Source organism: Copadichromis virginalis, linkage group LG7 (assembly GCF_057382275.1).
Source record: "Copadichromis virginalis isolate Kocher_CV1m ecotype Utaka linkage group LG7, C_Virginalis_male_GT1.1, whole genome shotgun sequence".
Lineage (NCBI taxonomy): Eukaryota > Metazoa > Chordata > Actinopteri > Cichliformes > Cichlidae > Copadichromis > Copadichromis virginalis.
Window position 1 is genome coordinate 10,028,075 of NC_140624.1, and position 22,378 is coordinate 10,050,452.

Sequence of the window (22,378 nt, forward strand, 5' to 3'; positions counted from 1 at the left end):
GGGTACAAGGCTGTGTCATATAGATCTAACATTAGAGTTTGTAAAAAAAAAAAATCTGAACTTTATCACCTTTTGATCTGAAAAGTTACTGGTTGGTTATTTTTTTTATATATATATATATATATATATATATATATATCCCCCCCTATCCCAACTTCCCCAGAAGCTGGTAAAGAAGTTGGACTCACTAGGAATAAACACAGCCCACTGCTGTTCACCCTGCTAACACATGACTGATAGAATCCACACAAACTCTGTTCAGGTGACAAATCTTTTCTAGTTTATTTAGCGCCTGCTGTGTCTTGTGCTTGTACAAAGACGTGTTCTGTGTTTGAACTGCCTAGGGTAGAGCAAGCTTTGTAAGTCAGTGCAGCCTCACTATGCTGCCCTCACGACACATGTGAAGCTAGACAGCTAGCGAACAAAATAGAGGAGATCTTCCACACAATGCTTGCTTTTCTTGCTTTTAATGAAGATCCTTTAAAGCCTTATCTCTCAAGGCTTCTCCTTGCCATTTCTTATTTGTAACTGAAACATACAGAAAATGAAAATAAATTGCTAGCTAATACACATCTTAATGACAAACTTACTGATTAGCCTAGCTTAACACGTGCGTTACATTAGCATCGCAGTTCACTCCAGGTAAAGACAAAAGTTATCTCTGAACATATTAATACTCGCAAAGACGAACGTTTCCCAAGGTACAAGCGTGTAGGGCACTCTTAGCGTGTACATGAACTCACGGCAATAACGGAGAAAATACCTCAAAGATAGGTTAATAATCAGAGCGCTCCCTTGCTCCCATTTCCGCACATACAATACAAAGATCGCTTGTGGTAACGAATTCTCACTCTGAGCAAATTACGAACCCATACATTTTAACTGTTAGCATGAATCACTTATAATATATTTAACTTTGAACTCATTTATCACTTTGCTTATGTAACTTAATCAGACTATGCACCAACTACTGACTTTTGACCAAAAGGCATAACACTCACAGTGCAGGATCAAGCCTCACAGCCGCTCTTCTCCAATGTTAATGAGAGCAAACTGAGAAATGTAACCACTTTCTTTAGTGTGTACTTTCAAACATTCTGAGCTTAAACATTCAGATCGTGTTTGCAGTCATCACTGTAATAATGGGATTTGTGGGCTCGCAGGTTACATGACAATCCTGGACAACTATGAGCGGTCTACATTAGCAATAATTAACAGTATCAATGAATTTTATGCATCTTTGTTGTTGTGCAGTGACAGAAAAACAAAAGAACTCCCTCTCAGCTTGTTCGTGGCCAAAATGGCCACGTCCTGTTATGAACACAAATTCCAGTATTCGGAGGGAATCTGAGGTTAAGCGAGAGCATACCTGAAGCTGTCCGTCGCAGTACGCCAGCATTTACTGCTGTTTTGCGCTAAATGGAGGAAATAATCCAACAAAACATCGGCTTAGCTTTATACGGGCTAGCGCCACCGTGCAATCAATGTGCAGGTGGGTTCCCAATTAACCGAGTTGTGCGGCGAAAAGAACGAGCGCAGGAGAGAGAGAGTGAGAGAGAGAGAAGAAAAAAAAACGGAAGGCGAGTAGCCCATCTGGCTACATCGTGCTCAAATGAAGCACATTCCTCCGTTGCTTTGGCATGTGGGAAATTGCCATAGTAGTGCTCCTGAACCTGAGGAGCTTGTTTCTCCAGTCTCAGAACCATCTACTGATGTGGTCCCGACACAGGAGAATCTTGGTCCTCAACGTGAAGAGCTTGATTCTCCTGTCTCAGAACCGCTAGTACTCATCATCAGCAGTGATGCAGTCAGCCTCTCTGACCAGATCATATAGACCAGGGGTAGGCAACTCCAGGCCTCGAGTGCTGGTGTCCTGCAGGTTTTAGATGTGTCCTTGAACCAACACAGCTGATTCAAATGGCTAAATTACCTCCTCAACATGTCTTGAAGTTCTCCAGGGGGCTGGTAATGAACTAATCATTTGATTCAGGTGTGTTGACCCAGGGTGAGATCTAAAACCTGCAGGACACCGGCCCTCGAGGCCTGGCGTTGCCTACCCCTGATATAGACAGTGCTTGAAGCAGTTATGACCTTCTTGCCATATTGGCAGAATAAATGACCTGGAAGCTGTTGCACTGTCTGCATCTGTAAACTCCAGGACACGTTTACAAACAATTTTCGTTGATATTTGCGCTGCAGCTGCAGGTTAGGGTGGAGTTACTGTGTGTGTGTTTACAAGTAGTTTTAAACCTTGTGATCCACAAAACAGCATAACAGTAAAAGAAGAATTGACTGCGTTACAGTCAGTGCGGGAGCGGCGGCTTTGCTCGTGCGCGATTCATTTGCAGTTTGGACGCACGTGAACATCTCCTGCCCTGACAGCGGCTGGAGGAGGACTATCCTCCGCCTGTGAGTGCTTTGGCACGAGCGATGTGCCCACGGCAGCACCCGCTGCTTGTTGAGAGTAAGAGCAACAAGCGCTTTCACGTCAAAAGTCGTCATAAATAAGCCTCCAATAACACCAGAAAAAGCCGCCAGATTTGTCGCTAGTCGCTTTTTAGAAAAAAAAAAACGACGCTAAGGGGGTTTGAAAACTCCCTAAATATAGCGACAAAATCGCTAAGTTGGCAACACTGTTTGGACTGTTTTCAGGGTATTTAAAAAAAATTCAAAACAAAACAAAACCGTGCATCACAATGGGTATTCTCTGAGCATGCGCAGAATTACGCACAGCTGTCATGTGATCCTGTGATCGAACAAAGGATCAAAGGCTCGAAGAGCGCTGACGTCAAATTCGCTGCCACAAAAGTCTATAAATAGCCCCTCTTCACCTTTGCAAACACAGTTTTACTTGGAACATTTTCAGAAACAGCGAGTTGTGTTTAACAAACCAGAAACCTTTCAGAAAGGGACTGTTTTTAAACTTAAACAATTAAGCAGACATTTTTTCTTGTCGACACTTTGCATTAAGAGTTTAAAGAAATGTCAAACGAAACATTTATGGAGCTTCAAATGAAAATTCAACAACTCCAGTTGAAGTTGAGCACCCTAAAGCTCAAAAAGAATAATTATAAAGATAATTTCCATCAGTCAAGAGATGAGCTTAAACACGTGAAGGCTCAGGCTGAACAAAATCAGACACAGGTGGAATCTCTGGAGGCTAAACTCCAGGAACAGGAAAAGAATTTTCAGACAATGCACCATGACATGATAAAAAAAGAAAAGATAATAGAAAAACAATATAGGGAAATACTTCGGAAGATAGAACTCACAGTTGAGCTGAAAAGAGAAATTTGTACTCTTCAGCGCCGGGTGAGACAGACACTGGATGATAAGCAGTCACAGGTGGAATCTCTGAAGGCTAAAATGCATGAGAACACAACAGAAAGTCAGACACTGCAAATATTTTGGCTGGAAGAAAAAGTCAAAAAGCAAAATTTCAAGATTGTTCATAACGAAGATCTCATAGATGAACTTTATGAACATCTTAAAATTAAAGGAGAAATAATTAATAATCTTAAGGATCAGCTGAGAAGGGAGCAGGAAGAAAAAATATTAGCTGCTGTTCACAACATCACTGGTGAACCTCTGCAGCTGGAGAATCTTGCTCCTGAACCCGAGGATCTTTTTTTTCCGGCCTTGGAGAATCTTGCTCCTGAACCCGAGGATCTTTTTTTTCCGGCCTTGGAACCATCTCCTGACGTGGTCCCGACACAGCAGAATCTTGCTCCTGAACCCGAGGAGCTTGTTTCTCCTGTCTCAGAACCATCTCCTGACGTGGTTCCGACTAGTGGTTCATGGTGTCATGGTGCTAAACGCCTACTTAAAATAGGTTTAGGTGTTGCTGCAGTAGGCCTTATTATAGCTGCAGGTTACTGGGGCTTTTCAGTGCTTAACAGTGATTGCCTATTTAACTCTGTCTATGGCCTCGTTGAGCCATATTGCCACCTTGGTGATCGATTAGTCCCTTTTTAAAGACTAGTAATGATGGACTGCTTTTCATCCACAGTCCAGAAAACCATACGTTGTTCATATCAGACAACATAAGCAACATTTAGCTAACTTGTGCTCTCATTTTTCTTTTCTTTTGCCTCTCACCCCCCAGCCAGTCGCGACAGATGTCTGCCCCTTCCTGAGCCTGGTTCTGTCAAAGGTTTCTTCCTGTTTAAAGGGAGTTTTTCCTTTCCACCGTGCCTAGTGCTTGCTCACAGGGGATCATTTGATTGTTGGGGTTTAACTTGTTAAAAAACATAACAAATTAGGTGAGGGGTTCACATAATAGAGAGCACAACAAAAACTACAAATTTTTAAAAAATTTGTTAGTTGCAAATCAAAATAAAGACAACAGTTTCTGAAAAACATCTCTTACGGCTCTGTTTATTTGCTTAAATGAACACTTGTATTTTTTGTCATAGAAGAATATACATTGTCTTAAGTATTTAATAATTTTAAATTTAGCCCTGCGCTGCATGAGATAAACACAGACGGCTGTCGGCCTGGCGAGGGAAAGTTCCTCTTCAACCTCCAAACTCAACCCAGTTTGTTACTCACAGCATCGCAAAATTAGACACAGCAATTTCTTAGAGTCTGGTTTAAGTCCTGAAATGACATCTCCTTACCTGTCACGGTTCTGGGTCAGTTTGACCCAGTATTTTGAGTTGTTATGTTTTGGTGTGTTTTTGCATTATGGATAGTTTTCTTATTCTCTTGTGGTGCTTTTGTTGGTTATGATGATGATGATTATTAATCTATGTTTTAGTTCTTCTTGTTTAGGGATTAGTTCTTAGGTTTTGTGTTCTCATGTTTTTTGCTGGTTTAGTTCAGTGTCTAGTCTGTCTCTCTCTGTCCAGTCCGTGTCTTAGTTTAGTGTGTATTGTTTCCTGTTTTATTTTGAAGGATTGTGTCTTATGTCAGTGTGTCCAGCTTCGATCCCCTGACTCGTTAGCCCCAATCTCTCCCAGCTGTGTCTCCCTCCTGTTTTCCATTCCCCGATTACTTCCCTGTGTATATTAGCCCTGTGTTTGCCTTTGCTCAGTGCTGCATCGTACCGTCGGATTATGCCTGTGTGTTTTATACTGTGTTCAGTATTTTCGTGTTCACTACCCTTGTTCAGTTCGTGTTTTAATTTCTCCAGCAATAAAGCTGAGCTTTTGAGTTACAATTCTGTGTTTGAGTCCTGCATTTGGATCCTCATCTCCGCCTGCCCGCACACAGAGCCCTCTATTTAAAATCCAACTCTTACCTGAACTCTCCTGCCTTTCTGTCTCTCTCGCTGCCTTGTAATGATAACTTCTTAAAGATGATCAATATAATGTTCGAAGAAAAATGGTTGACAATATCCATTCAACGCCAAAAACCAACTGCAGCATAAACAAGGAGGTCACTGAGGGAAGTTGACTGAAATGGACAAAAAAGAAAGAAATTTGATTGATTTGTAAATTTGTAGTTGAAACGGGTAGTTTGCCACTTGAGCCTAACGTTTAAATTATAATACAGTCTTGAGGAAAAAATATAACTAATTTTTTTCTTCTCTGGTTGAGCTCTGGTTGAAATTAAATTATTTTATTTATTCGTACAACATAGAGATGTTGTACGAATAAATAAAATAATTTAATTTTTCATTGTGAGTTGTATGTGAGGCGGCTGAACACAGGAAGGAGAAAAGGACTTATATCGATTGGTTAGGAATTGGTTACAACAAAGACTGTATCTTTAGGAAAAACAGGAATTGTGAGAAAGATAACACAACTTTTTGTTCTCCCAAATGCGTTGAAAGAGCCAAGAAGCAGTGGACAGAAAAATAGAAAAAGAAATTTAAAGATAAATGATTGTTTTTACATTAAAATCTATACCTCAAACAGTCACTATGAAAAATGTCTGAACCTTTTCGTCGAGATTATTTTATTGACGGCCTATAAACACATACAAACAACAGAAACAGATCCAAAGTGCTTTAGAAGCAGATATACATTGCAGGTCTCGAAAGAAAACCCAGTTTCAAAATGCATATAAAGCTGAAAAATGTGTTTTGTTATAGTCACTAATTATTGTGGGAAGTAAAGATCACAATGATCGATTGTGTAATGGATCGACACCAAAAATTTGCAGTAGAGGTAAGAAAAGAGGAAGCATGCACCCCACTAAGCTCTACATCTACTACAGCAGAGCGCGATAACTGCTACGTCAGACGTTTCAGCACGTGACCGTCCTGTTATGATTTTGAGTAGTGATTCAATGGACATCGATTCACTCGAAGTTTTACGAAGTTTGTACGTATTTGGTTGTTCAGTTGACTTGACATATATCTTAAGCCGCTACATGTGTGGAAGTTTAGCTAGGTACAGGCTACTGGGTAACGCTAGTACGGTGTGGTTTTTAACCAAATGTTAGCGCAAGCTAGCCAGCTAGCAAGCTAACTTTACGTGTCATGTTGACAGCTCTGTGGTACGTGGCGGACTTGCACGTAATGTACCTAAATGTCAGAAGATGCCACTTGGGAGTGGCGTGTAACAAATGTATCATGTTGTTAATCTGAAACTGTTTGATCTATGGAGCATGTAAAATGCTACCAGCTTACGCTAGCCATTTAATTATCGCCAGGAACATCGTAGCATCACCATACACATAAGCAAATGTATAACATTTTTATTTTTTTCATCCTTGAGCTAGGCATAAAGGTGATTAGGCTGCAGCACAGCCTACCTAGAGTGTCGCAACAGCGATGTATGGACGTGTGTACGCCAGCATCCTGCAACGAGCGTCAAACTCACTCACGCTTTATTATGGTGCTCAATTCCAGGTTTGTCTGCTTTTATTTTATTCTTTCTTCTAAATCAAAGGCGGGTCTAAGATAAGATAAGATAAGATAACTCTTTATTGTCATTGCACAGTCATACATAGTACAGTAGTACAATGAAATTGGAAAAACTGTCCTACGTCGGCACTACATATAACACAACACGACACGATATGACACATCACAACGTAACAAACAACACAACACAGTATATTAACTTAGTATAAAAAAGAAGAAGAAAAGCTTTAGCAACCACTGCCCTAATGTATTTTTAATCCCCTTTCTTCCTCAGAATGCACACGCTGTAGCAATTTGCTGTTCTCAGTCTCACTTACCCCACTGCTACTTCTCATCCTGGGGTCCATCCAATGGTGATGAATCTGGGAATTTGTCTAAAAGCCAGCGACACCTCTCAACTCATCAGGATTTGGACTTTCAGCAGAGGAGAGTACAGATCAACAGTATTCTTAGATCCAATGAACAAGTAAGGGATAGCACACAGTCTTACCCAGCAGATACTTTAAACTTATTAATTAAATGAAAATACAACAAAGACAGAATATTGTGCTAATTTTTTACTAAATACCAGCGATATGCATCAAAAATATTGTGTTTACCGTTATGCCTATCACCTCTTCTTTTAGCAAAACTCTGAAAGTGTTTGGGAACTTAAAAATTTACTCACATATTTTGACTGGGTAACAATCTTTAGCACTCAGACTATCATGAGCTGGCCATTGTACAATGTGCAGAAGAAGTATGCACTAAACACTAGTTTTTACTTTTTATTCATTTATTGCATTTTGTTGTCAGCAACCTGAATGTTGCCTCAGTTGGGTTGAAAAGAGTTCAGTAATTTTCTTTGCCATTTTCTTTCAAAACCCTTTTTCAGTTTGAATGTGAATATTGACGAACTCTAGTTAAGTGTCTTCATTTTAAGTTCATATTTATTATGTAACTGTTTTGGTAAATAGCTAAAGTAACACAAACCATATCTCTGTTTCAGTCTGTGAGTGTCCCAGAGTTTGATGGCAGGGGACTAAGTGTTGTGAGGAAGTTTGAGAGCAACCAGCTAGCTGCTAACACTCCTAATGAGGACCGTCGCAGTGCAGCCACCTGCTTACAGGCATGCAGTTTTTTCCCCCTTGCTATAGTGAAATCTGTGTTTTTTTTCCACTTGTTTCTTGTAAAATCAAATTTTATGTTTCTCTGTCTTCTCCAGTCAAAGGGCATGCTCTTTGGAGTGTTTGATGGCCACGGGGGTTGGGCGTGTGCTCAGGCCGTTAGTGAGCGGCTGCTGTACTATATAGCAGTTGCAATGATGCAAAGGCACAGCCTGGAAGAACTCGAAAAATGCATGGAGCACAGCAGACCTATTCCTCCCATCCTGCAGTGGTATAAACATCATACAGATTTTAATTATCGTGAATCTGCTTCCCTGTACATCGACAACCTCAGAGTCTTCTGGCAAGAATTACTGGACAGTGATGAACACGAGTCAGGCATGAGGTAAATGCAAATAAATCTTCTCTTCAGCAAAGACTGGGAGGAATTATTATTTAGCTTGTTTTATTGTTTCAAACCTAGTCCTTGATAGATGTAGCAAATGGTGTAAAATTATACAAATGTCAACGCTTTGACCCAGCTTTTAAAGCATTATCCAGTTTTTGTGTGTGTCAAATCAAATCCAAATCAAATCACTTTTATTGTCACATCACATGTGCAGGTACATTGGTACAGCACATGTGAGTGAAATTCTTGTGTGCGAGCTTCACAAGCAACAGAGTTGTGCAAATACAATAATGTAAACAAGCAAAATACAAGAATGGCTACATCTGAAACTAATAAATATATGTACAATATATAATAGTATATGCATTTCTGGATGTGTATACTAAATATTTTTCTACGTGTGTGTGTGTGTGTACACATATTTTACAAATTAAATAGAGTAAACAATAAATAAAATATATAAAAATATACAGAGTGAGACGTGCAAAACAGTGGCGTTACTGTACAGTATGGAGTGCATAATGTTAAAGTTCCAGTAGTGAAGCTGAGGTGTCTATGACGTGTTCAGCAGTCTGATGGCCTGATGGAAAAAGCTGTCTCTCAGTCTGCTGGTACGGGACCGGATGCTGCAGAACCTCCTTCCTGATGGAAGTAGTCTGAACAGTTTATGGCTGGGGTGACTGGAGTCCTTGATGATCCTCCCTGCTTTCCTCAGGCACCGCTTCCTGTAGATGTCTTGGAGGGAGGGAAGCTCACCTCCAATTATCTGTTCAGAGCACCGCACTACTCGCTGGAGAGCTTTGCAGTTGTAGGCGGTGCTGTTGCCATACCAGGTGGTGATGCATCCAGTGAGGATGCTCTCAATGGCACAGTGATAGAAGGTCCTGAGGATGCGGGGGCTCATGCCGAATCTTTTCAGTCTCCTGAGAAAGAAGAGGCGCTGCTGCGCCTTCTTCACTGTTTTGTTTGTGTGTACTGACCACGTAAGATCCTCAGCCAGATATACACCAAGGAACCGGAAGCTGCTCACTCTCTCCACAGCAGCGCCGTTGATGGTGATGGGGGTGTGTACTTCTCTGCACCTCTGGAAGTCCACTATCAACTCCTTTGTCTTTGCGACATTGAGGGTGAGATGGTTGTCTTGACACCAGTGGGTCAGGGCGCTGACCCACTGTGGAGGGATGGATGCTGTGGTAGTGATAGAAGGTTTGAGTGGGGTTTAATAATACAGTTTAAAATAGGCTATATGCTTGTTAAAGGAACCAGGTGGGTGTGAAATAATACAAGCACAACAAGAAATAAAATGTTTATTGATATGATGGCAACTAACCTAAGCTGCAAACTTGTGTCTAGACGTATATGTATTTCCACACATTTGATAGATTTTTTAGTTTTGTCATTTCCCTCGATTACTTTTTAATTTTTATGCTATTTTTTGCTTTCAAACGGCCTTTAAAATACATAACACAAAGTGAAAGGAAAAACATGAATTTTCTGCAGTGATTGGATTTGTTGGCTCTGTTATGCTTTGAAAGTTATTTTGCTGGCATGATTTGATTCCACGTCTCAGTGAACACCTTCACTGTAACATGAAACACTTTTATATTAATGTGAGTGGTCTCTTTTATGATGAGAGTGCACACATCTAAAGGGCAATAGGGGTCACACAATGGACTGATGAGTATGAAAATGATCTAAATCATATTCTACTACTGAATACTAGTAGGAAATTTTAGACTGAGGTGACTGTAGTGCTCTTAAGTACCAACATCTAACCACTATATATGGAAAATATTTTTAAAGAATGACATCATCCCTGTAGTAGCCTTACAGAAAATTTGAAATCAATAACAGGACGCACTGAAGCCGTTTCAGCATCAAACACTTTACTAATACGTGTTGATTTATGTCTTAACTTGTCAGTTATCTGTGTATGCAGAATAGCACAAAACAAAAAGCCTGTTTTCTTTTTTTAGTCCTCAGGATGCTCTGGATTATGCTTTCAAACGGCTTGACGCTGACATCTCTCTGGAGGCTCAAGTTCCTCTATCCAATGACCTAATGAGAAGTACAGCCATTCAGGTAATAAGATACAGCAGTCTTCGGTCTCTAGTGTGTTTTAAGTTCATACAAGGTTGATACACATGCATTATCTGTCCAGGTTGCATTTGCCGGGTGCACTGCTTGTGTGGCCCATGTTGGCATGGATGGCATCCACGTGGCGAACACCGGTGACTGTCGAGCAGTACTAGGGGTGCAAAATGAAGATGGCTCATGGAGCGCTTTACCCCTTTCTCAAGACCATAACTCACAGAACCAGGCTGAGGTGGAACGCATCAAAGCCCAACATCCACCTTCAGAGAGCGACACAGTGGTTACAGATGACAGGCTGCTAGGGGTGGGTTTTTGTCGCCACATGCAACAGATCACAAATTTGTTTGCCATTCGGTTTAGAGAATGAGTCATTGGTTCAATTCTTTATCTTTCTGTCAGGTCCTAATGCCACTCCGTGCGTTTGGTGATGTGAGATTTAAATGGAGCCATGAGCTGCAGCAAAGTATTTTAGCCAGCCTGGAATCTGGAGTAGACCTTGACTCTCTTAATCTGTATCAGTACACTCCGCCTAACTATCTAACACCGCCGTACCTGGACGTGTCACCTGAGATCACTTATCATAAACTGAGACCCCAGGACCGCTTCCTGATCCTCGGTACTGACGGCTTATGGGATGAACTAGGGAGTGAGGAGGCAGTACGGCTCATTGGAGAGCACCTGAGTGGAATTCACCTACAGGTTTGTATGGAGTAACTACTTCACAACATGTAACTTTTAGATACAGCACTTTATTTAGACTTTATCCTGCAATCTTGACCTGAAAAAACAAAAAGGCTTCTAACTAACCTTTTTGTTTTTTTCTTCCAGGCTCCAGTTTCTCAGTCTGAGAGAAAGCTGAAGTTGGGTCAGATGCATGAACTCTTGCTGAAACGCCAGGCCCGTGCCTCCCCGGCTCTAGACACAAACGCTGCCACACACCTCATCAGACATGCTCTCGGCACTGGGGACTATGGAGAACTATCCCAGGAGAGGCTGGCGTCAATGCTTGCTTTGCCGGAGGATCTAGCGCGAATGTACAGAGATGATATCACAGTTACTGTGGTGTATCTGAACTATGATCTGGCTAGATCTCACCACAACTAATGGACAGAGAGAAACAATTACGAGAATTGGGCTATTCAGATTAGGACTGTAACAGTAAGTATTAACGAGACCCTTGATCTTTAGAAAATGAACTATTGAGATCATATTAACTATACAGATATGATAATACAATAAATAGTCTTGTAGTTTATTGTTTTATATACTTTTTATACAGTTTTGGTTACAAACAATGCCTATCTACACTCTTATAACTAGTGCAATTAATTTTTCTAAAAAAACAGAAAAATAATAAAGTCAACGATTCTTGGAGAATTGTACTGATAACATTTTTTTGTAAATATTTTGTATCTATGTTAATAATACAGTTTTATTGTGAATTCTTTTGGCCATGACAGTCAGTTAACATTTTCTAAAGGTTGTCACAGTTACAGCTTGCTATATAGACTGATTGATTTTCAGTGTTTACTTACAGTTAGCCTGAACAGACAAATGCAAAAGTAATCATCGGTCTGGAACTGTTCAGTTTAGCTCACAACACATTGTGAACCGATGCAGGTCAAAATACCTCCGGATCAAACTGTAGAACTACAACGAAACGCAGCACAGTCCCGAGTGACCAAAAATATAAACACACTGCAGCTCGTACTTTTCCGCATATCTGACAATCAGTTGGCCCACACATGCTAAGCCTGCTCAATGTCTTTGGAATAGAGGGTGGCCATCCATATGCTTTCTACAGAAACATCGGCACTCCAATTTGTCTGGTTCTTAGGAAAAGTTCAGTTACCAATTCATAGTTGCAGCATTTAATGGGTCACAAATACAGTTTTTGTTTGGAAAAAGTCCTTCAGTGTATTTTTGATGTGAAATAATGGTACCTCTCACTTCTATTGATTTTCTTATTGTGCTTTTGTTTTTCCATTTAGTCTTTTTTTTTTTTCCATGTCCCTGTTTGTGTAAGCTGTGAAGTATCTTTTAATGAAGTTTAAATGTTTATTGTAATCGTGTTTTTATGTTTCCATTCCATTTACAAAATTAAACTAATATTACATTGAACAGATTGTATTTTTTTTCTGTCAGAAACATTTGGATTAAAAGAAGTTACAAGGGGACATTTAAATATTGTAAAGCATAGTTTTAATGTCCTTTTGCGTAAACCTGGAAAGTAGATAAGTGGGGTCAGGAGTTTTCAAAATAAACTCTGCTTGTCATGGGAGCCTGTCTCTTCTCAAACGTGTTTTCTAAACATGTGTGTGACATATTAGAGGAAAAAAGTTAGTCTGTAATCAGCCTAATGGTCGTACAAACATAAGTGAAGTTATTTTAATTGATGCTGCTAGTGGCTCACATTTTTCTGCTGGTCTCTCACTTACAATTGTAGAGAATATGAACAAATTCCACTTTAAAAAAAAAAAGCAGACCTCAAGCCTTTTTTGAAATGTGAAGTTGGAAACCCACATGTGTAAACACCCTCACCTGCAGGTCTGATGTATTCTTAATTCCAGTTTAACCCCTTCCTGTGGAAATCAGCTACTCGGCGTGTGAAGAAAGTGAAACGCTAAACACAAATACTGTAGCCGGTGGCAGTTAAAGAAGGCAGTCACAGACAGTTGCTAGGAAAGTTACTGCACTGATGGAGGACGTTTCTCCATCAGTTGTTTCTCTCGCTGCATTTCGAGATGTCTCAAATCACCTCATGGCCCTTAACACTTAGGTTTTTCTTTATATTTGTATAATATGTGCATCTTTATATACAATATTTTCACTTTTAAAATTTCTTAGTTTTTTGCATATTTGTCAAACCTACATGTTTCACATCACTGAACAAAATAGCGTTTTGTCTTTCCTTAGATATATTTGTTTAATATTTACATTTGTTTGATGTTCTGAAACATTTAACTGAGACAAATATGAAAAAAAGACATCAGAAAGAGGGTAAATACTTTTTTGCAGGACTGTTTATTTAGTAGCATTATTGGTTTTACAAGGTTTGATTTATTTTGGTTGTTTTCTAAACCACTCAGGTTTGAAATGATACACACAAGCTCACTAGTATTTGTTTAAATGTCCTTAACCTTGAGCAGATACTTTTGATCCATGAACAAGCTTCTGAAATAATTATGTCTGGACACGTGACCACTCTTCTTGGGGGAATCAATTGTTCATTTAAATTGTGTGTTTTCCTGACACCATCCTGATATTTAGGAGTGGTTAACAAATTTTAAGTAGGGTTGAGTTCAGGGATTTGGAAAGGCCATTGTAGAAGCTTAATGTCAGTCTGCCTGTTCCAAAACCAGTTTTGATGTTTGGGATCATTGTCCTGTTGAAACACTCTACTGTCTCCCAGTTTCAACTGTATGGCTGTTGATTTAGGGTGAAGTTTGAGCATTTGGAGTTAGCCCTCCTACACTTTTTTTTAATTACGAGTACGACAGACAGCAAAACACCTGAGCACTACCATGCTTGACAGTTGGTACAGTTGGTACTCCTCCAAACATGCCTTGAACGAATCTACCAGTCGGAGTCAACCATGATCACTAATGAGAAGTTAACAGGCCTTGGCTTAGTCAAGTTAAAGCTATTGTAGAACATTCAGCACCACATAAACGGTTGAATGGTGAGGAAAAAAGCCAAGAAGGTGTTTGGTATTATTTAGACAGAGGAAGGAAGATGAGGAAATACGGGGAAGTATCAAAAAGAGATAAATTGGAAAACAAAAAAAGTAGACATGACTACTCGGAGGCTAGGAGTACAACAAAAAGCAAAGTAAAAGGCTTACAGTGAACTGTATGTGAACCTGGACACTAGAGAAGGAGAAAAAGACCATGGAGCTAGTTACGGTGATTAAGGACGGGGATAAAAAATATGCTAACAAGTAAAGAGAAGAGAGAAAGTAGAAGGAGTGGTTAGCGGAGCTCATAAATAAAGAACACCAGAGTGAGGAGGGTGGATGGGGGACAGTTAGTGAGTTAGGAAGTGCAGAGGATTAGTAAGGAGGAAGTTAGGGCAACTATGAAGAGAATGAAAATTGGACAGGCAGTTGGTGCTGTGGAAGTATGGAGAGGGCAGTGGACTTTTTAACCTGATTGTTTAACACAAATCTCAGAGAGTGAGAGGATGTTTAATGGAAAAGAAGTGTATTGGTACAGATTTATAAGAACAAAGGGAAACGGGCAGAGCTGCAGTTACTAGAGAGCTGATGAGATATGGGAAAGAGCTTTTGAAGTTAGGTTCACAAGAGAGGTAACAATCAGTGAGGAGCAGCATGGCTTCAAGAAAGAGCGCTACAGCTGGAATGTGCTGATGACGAAGTATAGAGAAGGTCTCAAAGAGTTGCACTGTGTCTATGTGGATCTAGAGAAAATATGTAACAGGATGCCAAACAGAGGAACTGTGGTATTGTATGAGGGAGTCAGAAGTGGCAGAGAAGTATGTGAGGGTGGTGCAGAACGACAACTGGAGATACAGATAGGTTCAAGGTGGGGGTGGGATTTATCAGGGCTCAACTCTGAGCCCGTTCACAGTAGTGATGGACAAGCTGACAGATGAAGTCAGTTTAACAGTTAAGGCAGAAGTGTTCATGGGATACAGTGTTTGTGGAGAGCGCTGTGATGTGTAATGAGAGTGGGGAGCAGGTAGGAGAGAGCCTGGAGAGGTGGAGGCATGCTCTGAAGAGAAGATGAATGAAAGTCAGGAAAAACAGGATGTGTTTGTTTTATATTATAACTTACATTGTTTTCAGATCATAGTTTGTTTTTTAACACTTCACTATGACACATTTACACGTATATTGTAAGCTTAGCATTACTAGGATAATGTCTATTGTTGCTTCCTCAGTGCTTGGCATTTCAAGCTGCTCCTGCAGGGATCCAACCACAGTGCCTGAAAAATAGAAAAAGCTGCCCAAATAAAGTCTCCAAGAACGTAGATCTTGAGGTAATTTTAGAATTATTTGCATCGTCACATTTCATTGATTAAATACTATATCTGGTGCGACATGATGTCCTGATTCAAAAGGTCTTACACCCTCCCCCTGCAGCTTCCCATTGTGGAGTTTCCATTTGTGTCTGGCAGCTTGAAACGGATGAAGAGGGAGTGGGTTATTCCACCAATTAGCTTTTCAGAAAATGTCAGGGATCCTTACCCCAAAAATCTGGTGAAGGTAACTGCTGCCATGCAACCCTAATCCCACAGAAGTTGGATGCTGCGTAAAATGTAAATGCAATGATTTTCAAATCTCATAAACACGTATTTTATTTACAATAGAACATAGAAACATATCAAATATCAATCACGATCATTTTACAATTGATGACAGGAAGACAAATTTGGGAAATGCTCTTGTTACCACTGCATATCACCTTCGCTTGTTTTAACAACAATTCTTAGAACTTAGGAAACCAGCTTCAGTACTTTTGGGAGAGGAATGTTTCCTGATTTTGTCTGATGCAGGATTCTTGTTGCTCAACACTCCTGGGTCTTATTTTTTGATCCCGATGGGCCAAAAGCTTTCAGTTAGTGAAACATCTGGATTGCAAGAAGGCTAGTTCAGTCGACTATGAAGTCATGCTGTTGTAACAGCTCCAGCATGCAGTGCCACATTGTCCTGCTTTTCTGGAGGTGCTAGCTATATTTCTGGATCATGTTCACATATGGCTTCTTTTTTGCATGATAGAGCTTTAACCTGCATTTATCTGTGTTCACAGACAGTGATTTCTTTGCCCATGCAGTAATTTCAATGACAGAATCATGTCTATTTTTAATGCAGTCCTGCCTGAGGGTCTGAGGACAAGTGCATCCCATGTTGATTTTCAGCCTTGTCCTTTGGATGCAGGGATAAGGAACAAATTTGTAAAATGGCTTTATTAGACTTTCAAATCATTGCATTCGGTTTATTTTTTTACATTTTATGCAGTGTCTTCACTCTTTTGGAATTGGGGTTATATAAACCAAGTGATATTGTGTTGTATTCACCTCTGCTCAAATGACATTTTTATTTTTGGGATTAGCTGAAGTCCAACAAAGAAAAAAAGGTGGCCATAACTTACAAGATCACTGGACCAGGAGCAGATCAGCCCCCTGAGGGTGTTTTTACTGTTGATCGGCGATCGGGGATTTTGTATGTGCATATGCCGTTGGACAGGGAAAAAATACTCACAAGAGAGACTCACATGAGAGGATAAAACACACCTTTTGACTATGCTCAGTTTTGCAGTTTTTAATAGATGTAAACAGGTTAAAGCAAACATAATTCTGGTGGTTAGGAGAATGGTTTGCTAATGATTGAGAGAAAAGCAAATGGGAGATAGAGCTTAGAAAGTATTGAGTGATTGGATCACTTGCAGAGTTGGACGGCTGATTGAGGAATCCTGGTGGGCAGAAGGAGAATAAGCAGACCTGGAATGAGAGATTCTGTGTTGGTGATGCAACACTGGATAATGTATTACTAATGAAACTAACGAATAAAATAGAAGACTCAGGGGGAAATGCTGATGATGTAATAAAATTGCAGTATCACTGCCTGAGAAAGTTGATGCCGCAGTCACACTAAAGTAGGGGGTACATTTTTCTGAGGCTTTTTCTACGGTGGCCCTGAAAGGTCAAACGCACTACAAATACAATCCTTCACATGTTTTGGTTTCTGCCACTTCCTCAGTGCTTCACTCACATTAATGTCTCCTTCAAAAACAACTTCCCTTGTTTTTTTGGTGAGATTTGTTTTATTCAACTTCCTTCGTGTTTTGTGTGTTGCAGCATTTTTATATGTGCTGGTGTGCTTGACCTATCAGGGCCACCATACTTCCCTGTTTTGTACATATGTTCATCTTGTGTTATAGGTCTATGACCTGAGCCAGCTCCACAGAGGGCTTGATAACCGTCCTGAAGTCTTCTGCACTGATGTTCTTCCTGCTGCACAGAGCTGCCCAAACTACCGCCTACAAATACAAGCCAATGCAAAAGCCAGTACATGCATTTAATAGCAAACCTTTGGTATATATGTAAAGATTTACAGTTTATATGACTGTAATATTTTCAGAGTCTTATATGTGCCTGTGGCTGTCCCCTCTTAGAATACATGTGCTGCAGACAGTGAACCCACAGCTCCTCCTTATGACTCTCTCCTGGTGTTTGACCGTGAAGGTAAAGGCTCTGAGGCAGATTCACTCAGTTCGATGAAATGGTTGAGCATTAATAAAAGGTGGCGATAAAGAGCCGAAGCTTCTCTGAGGGGAAGTCTACTGGAAATTTCATTTGCAAACAGCACCTCCTGGAGGATTAAATGAGGAATTGCTGTTGTCCTGTTGTCCTGATCAAGTGTGATACATTTTTATTTTTTTTTATTAGGGTTTCTAAGCTAATTAATATAATGATTAATATACTTTTATGGTCTCATGTACTGGATTTATAGGTTTTAATATATGTAATATTTTTCTATAATATGTATCTATGCATGATCGCTATATTGTTTGACACAGAATATAAGATTTTGGTTTTTTCTTGTAATAAAAAGAGATTTTTTTGACTATTTTCTATCAGTCATTGTCTTTCTATGCATGTACTTTATTTATGTGGAGTTATTTTAGGATATTTTTGTGTTTGAATGAAAAGAACAATCTTTGTATCTTTTGTTATTTGTAATGGCTCAATGATTGTTGGTAACCGTGTCCATTAGGTTCAGCCGGGACTTTTTTGAGGGTCATGCACACATGCGTAGCTATACTCCAGTGACCATAGCTGACTGTATTCTAGGGGCCAAAGCAGGCAACACTAAAGGAAATTTGAAACTGCTAGCTAAGGATAAATGTAGATTTCACATTGGCAGTAATAGCACAAATTATTTGTTTGATTAAAAAAAATATGTTCCCACAGATGTGTCATTAGGTAAAGAATCTCTAATAACTTCTTTACTTAGACACTTCCTCTCTGATTGATCTTTGATTTAACTTCTGTATTTTCAGTATTTTCCTCTAAACCATCATCATTATTACTTCAATTTGAACTATGATTAATCTATATTTATTAACACTCTATGTAATATATCTACCTCATTATCCTAACAGAGCACTTCACTCGCAGGCTGTAGGCTTCCTTGTGGTTCTTAGAGTTTTCAAAAGTAGTCTGGGAGGGAGTAAAATTGGAGGCGGCGCCTACAGCTTTCTGGCCCCTTTATTCCCAGTTTGGATTTGGGAGACAGACAGACTCTCTACTTTTAAGATTAGGCTTAGAACTTTCCTTTTTGACAAAGCTTATAGTGAGAGCTGGATCAGATGACCCTGAACCATCCATCTCTTGGTTATTTTGCAATAGGTTTCGGCTGCTGGGGGACATCACATTAAGCTCTGAGCATTTCTTTTCACTCCCTTCGTGTTTATACACCACTATGCATTCAATCATTAAAAATGATTAAACTAAGGCTCTTTGTCTCATACAGTGTCTTTTGTCTCGCCTCTCTGTTCCCTCTTCTCTTTGCCCTAAACTTTGAATTGAATACCAAGACTTTATGAGATAATTATTTTCTCATTCTTATCTGATATGGGATTCTAGCTGCTCATCAATTTTGGGTCTCATTTGTTGTATTTTTCATTTCATGATGTGCCAAATGTTTTCAACTGGTGAAAGGTCTAGACTGCAGCCAGGCCAGTTCAACAGCCAGACTTGCTATGCTGTCGTAATAGATAGAGCAGTATGCGCTCTAGCTGAATTATGCAAGGCGATCCCTGAAAAAGGATCATTTGTAACGGTCTGAAACATGTATATACCTTGATGGTGCCTCTCTAGATGCGCAAGCTGCCAAAGTCACTGTCACTAATGCATCTCCATACCATTAGAAATGCAAGCTTTTGAGCTGAGCTCTGAAAAAGCTGGACGCTTCCTCTCCTCTTTAGTTAGGAGGATGTTTGGTTTTCAAAAAGAATTTCAATTTTTGATTTGTTCAGTTCTCCCACTTTGCCTCAGTCCATTTTAAATGGCCTTTGACCCAGAGAAGATGGCGGTGCTTTAGGATCATCATCACGTATGGCTTCTGTGAATGATCGAGCTTTAACCTGCGCTTGTGAATGGCACTCTGAATTGTTTTCAGCCTTTAACCTCAAGCACAGAGATTGTAATGTAGATGGTGAGATATTCAAAGTGTTGAGGAATATTATTCTGAAATTGTTCCACAATTTCTAGATGCAGGGTCTGTCCATCTTTACTTTAACTGATTAATACCAGTTCCTTTTTTTTTCAGTGTCTTGCTATCAAATTAAAAATGAGATATTTTTTCATGAAATAGTAAAATGTCTCAGCAGTAACATTTGATTTTTTTTACTATTTTCTATTGTGAATAAAATGTGGGTTTCACAAATCACTGCATTCTGGGTTTTTATTTTTTAATTTTGATTTTATACAGCATCCTGATGTTTTTGGAGCTGGGGTTGTGTTTCTAAGTATTCTTCTTGTGTCTAAAATGAACCAAGTCCTCTGATCTTACAGAAAGCCCTGCCTTCAAGCTGATAAGCACTTTACTCATGGCTAACACGCTCTCTGAATCACTTCCTCAGCAGTGAACTTTAACCGTTCATTATCATCCAACTCAAGTGAACTTTGACCAAACAAGTTTATTGTGTGGTACAAGAAGTAACTTTGTAGCCATGAGAAAAGCTGTTCAACGTCTGTTATTCTGGTTGGATGGATATTTTCTGTTTATATAAAAGCCCGTGGATGAATAAACAAGGGCTTTACAACATCTGGGCAAGGTAAGAGGTCACAGACTGAAGTTAAATGCAAAATCTGAATCTGAAGGCGTTCATATCAACCATGATTTGTTTGGCAAAATATCAAATGATTTGTGCAGCATTTAACATCCATACAAATTAACTTTTTCCCTGACAGATGAGGCAGAACATGTTTGAGGAGGGATTGTACCAAGTATTTTTTAAGGATACACCCTCACCATCCCCACAAACTGAGGTCACCAATAATGGAGAGCTAAGCAATGCCAGGATTCATCGTTGGTTCGGGGCTGTGGTTAATACTAGACTTTTAGTCAGTGGGGTAAGAAGCTCGCCCAAACTATTGATTAACATCCTGAAGCTTTGAACCTGCCCATCTTTTATTCTTTATTCCCCCTCAGGTGATTCAAATCCTCAGTGCCTTAGTTTGCATACTAACCACAATCACTCACGCATGTGTGAGCTACAGCTGTGCTGTCTCCATGACAACACCAGCATGGTCAAGCATATTTGTGAGTCCACATCTGCTTCAGCTGACCTGCACACAGTATAACATTTCTGTTTTAAAAGAGAGAAAGCCAAATAGGAGGTTGTACCTGTTTTTTGTTGTTCCAGTATGTGGCTGCTGGGTGTCTTGCAATTGAGGTTCAAAGAAAAGCGAATAAACTGAAGGTAAAAAGTTTGGTAAATTCTTATGTGGCTTCTTTTTTACTTATGTTATGATCAGCCTGACTTAGTTTATCTTAACAACAAACAGATCATCGCTCTGATGGGTGTGAATGTCTTTAGTCTCGTGTTTGGATTCTCAGCTTTGCTGGCCAACGGTATCAGAGCTGCACAAGCCGTCACACTCACTTACCAACAGGTAATTCTGCATTCCAGTAACTAGGTTTGAATCTTTCTTTATAATAAAGAGGTCCTGTAAGGAATCTCTTTTGGGGTTTGTGTTCAGCATACACAGAAAACCTTACAATCTTTCTTTTCTTTCTGCCTTCTTCTCACTAGCGTGCTGGTTCTTATGTTGCAAGGGCAAGCACCATAGTGTTCACCGTACATTGCTTCCTGGCATCACTCTACATACTTTTCCTGTCCTGGAGAGGTCTGCGCCGCTACAGTTCTCCCCATTTTCAGGTTTACAGTCGCGTCTCACAGGTAAATATTGGATGATAGGGTAAAATAAAAAACCTGAGACTGGGAGAAAATCCTAATCAATGCTGTGACTTCTGGTTTAAAGGAATACAGGAATGCAGTTTAATTCTGTTAGCTTTTTTTTAGGGCATGATGATGTATATTGAATTATTTAGTTTGCATTGATTTGTTAATCACTGCTATCTTAGTGTTTCATCTGGATGCTTTTCTTGGCAGGATCCAGATGAAACCAATGGGCCTCTCCTGGAACAAGTGGAATTTAATATGTGAAAGATCTGAAATCTCATTGTTTGCAAGCATAGTTACTGTCATTAAATTGTTTGTTTGATCTGAATATAGTAATGTTGTAAATCTGTTAAAGGCAGTAACCTATCCTCCAGACAACCATTCACCCTCACACTCACACCTCAGAACAGTTTCTACAAACATCAGTTAATCTAACATGCACGTGTTTGGACGGTGAGAGGAAGCTGGATTACCTGGAGACAGCTGACATAGACACAGGCCTCCACAGAGACTTCAGACTGGCTGGTGGAGTCAAACCCAGGGCCCTCTTATTGTCAAAAAATTGACAGTGGAAATTGCTGTCATATATAAATATGTCAATAAAATTTGGTCTTTTTTGTTTTATTTTTTGTAATTCAAAGGCTATAATGGTTAAAATTGCTGCCATGGTTTTCTTTCTTCATTTACTTCGATGTTATTCTGCAGAGGGCACTAGAGGGCGATGCTGCCACAGATTTTTCACATCGTAAACCAGTGTGATATTTTACTCCATTGCAGTAGTTGAGCGTAAACCTGGATAATGAATTTCATTTTATTATTTAAGGGTTTTTTCTCTTTTTTTTTCAGCACTCAGGACCTTCAGGGGTGAGAAGCCAGAGTGATTTAATGAATATGCATCTTCTTCAGTTGTAATCTATCCGTCGCTGACTGTAAATAAATGTTCCTGTTGAAAAAGCTTGCAAGAATCTGTTATTTTCCCCCCTCCCTCTGGATATTTTTTCATGAATGTCAGTGGGATTTTAAGCATCTTACTTGAACCCTA

At 39.7% G+C, this 22,378-nt stretch overlaps 3 protein-coding genes across 4 annotated transcripts; all 3 read left to right on the plus strand.

The window, feature by feature from the left end:
• The first annotated feature begins 2,602 nt into the window (after positions 1-2,602).
• Positions 2,603-4,359, plus strand: LOC146704463 (uncharacterized). Its single transcript, XM_085461621.1, has one exon. It carries the CDS (start codon positions 2,983-2,985, stop codon positions 3,973-3,975), a length of 993 nt encoding a protein of 330 aa, XP_085317747.1. The 5' UTR covers positions 2,603-2,982; the 3' UTR covers positions 3,976-4,359.
• A 62-nt stretch (positions 4,360-4,421) lies between these two features.
• On the plus strand, positions 4,422-12,683 carry pdp2 (putative pyruvate dehydrogenase phosphatase isoenzyme 2). Of its 2 annotated transcripts, none has more exons than XM_085461620.1 (9): positions 4,422-6,269; positions 6,666-6,799; positions 7,089-7,280; positions 7,803-7,922; positions 8,019-8,305; positions 10,285-10,390; positions 10,470-10,706; positions 10,802-11,101; positions 11,231-12,683. In XM_085461620.1, the coding sequence occupies exons 2-9, from the start codon at positions 6,722-6,724 to the stop codon at positions 11,504-11,506; spliced, it is 1,596 nt and encodes a 531-aa protein (XP_085317746.1). In that variant the 5' UTR covers positions 4,422-6,269; positions 6,666-6,721; the 3' UTR covers positions 11,507-12,683. The 2 variants fall into 2 exon arrangements, with proteins under 2 accessions (XP_085317746.1, XP_085317745.1); XM_085461619.1 differs by having other exon boundaries at positions 6,670-6,799.
• Positions 12,684-13,269: 586 nt separating this feature from the next.
• tmem253 (transmembrane protein 253) lies at positions 13,270-22,280 on the plus strand. Its single transcript, XM_085461622.1, has 7 exons — positions 13,270-20,205; positions 20,342-20,503; positions 20,583-20,693; positions 20,797-20,853; positions 20,939-21,046; positions 21,187-21,333; positions 21,547-22,280. The coding sequence occupies exons 2-7, from the start codon at positions 20,342-20,344 to the stop codon at positions 21,598-21,600; spliced, it is 639 nt and encodes a 212-aa protein (XP_085317748.1). The 5' UTR covers positions 13,270-20,205; the 3' UTR covers positions 21,601-22,280.
• The last annotated feature ends 98 nt before the right edge of the window (positions 22,281-22,378 follow it).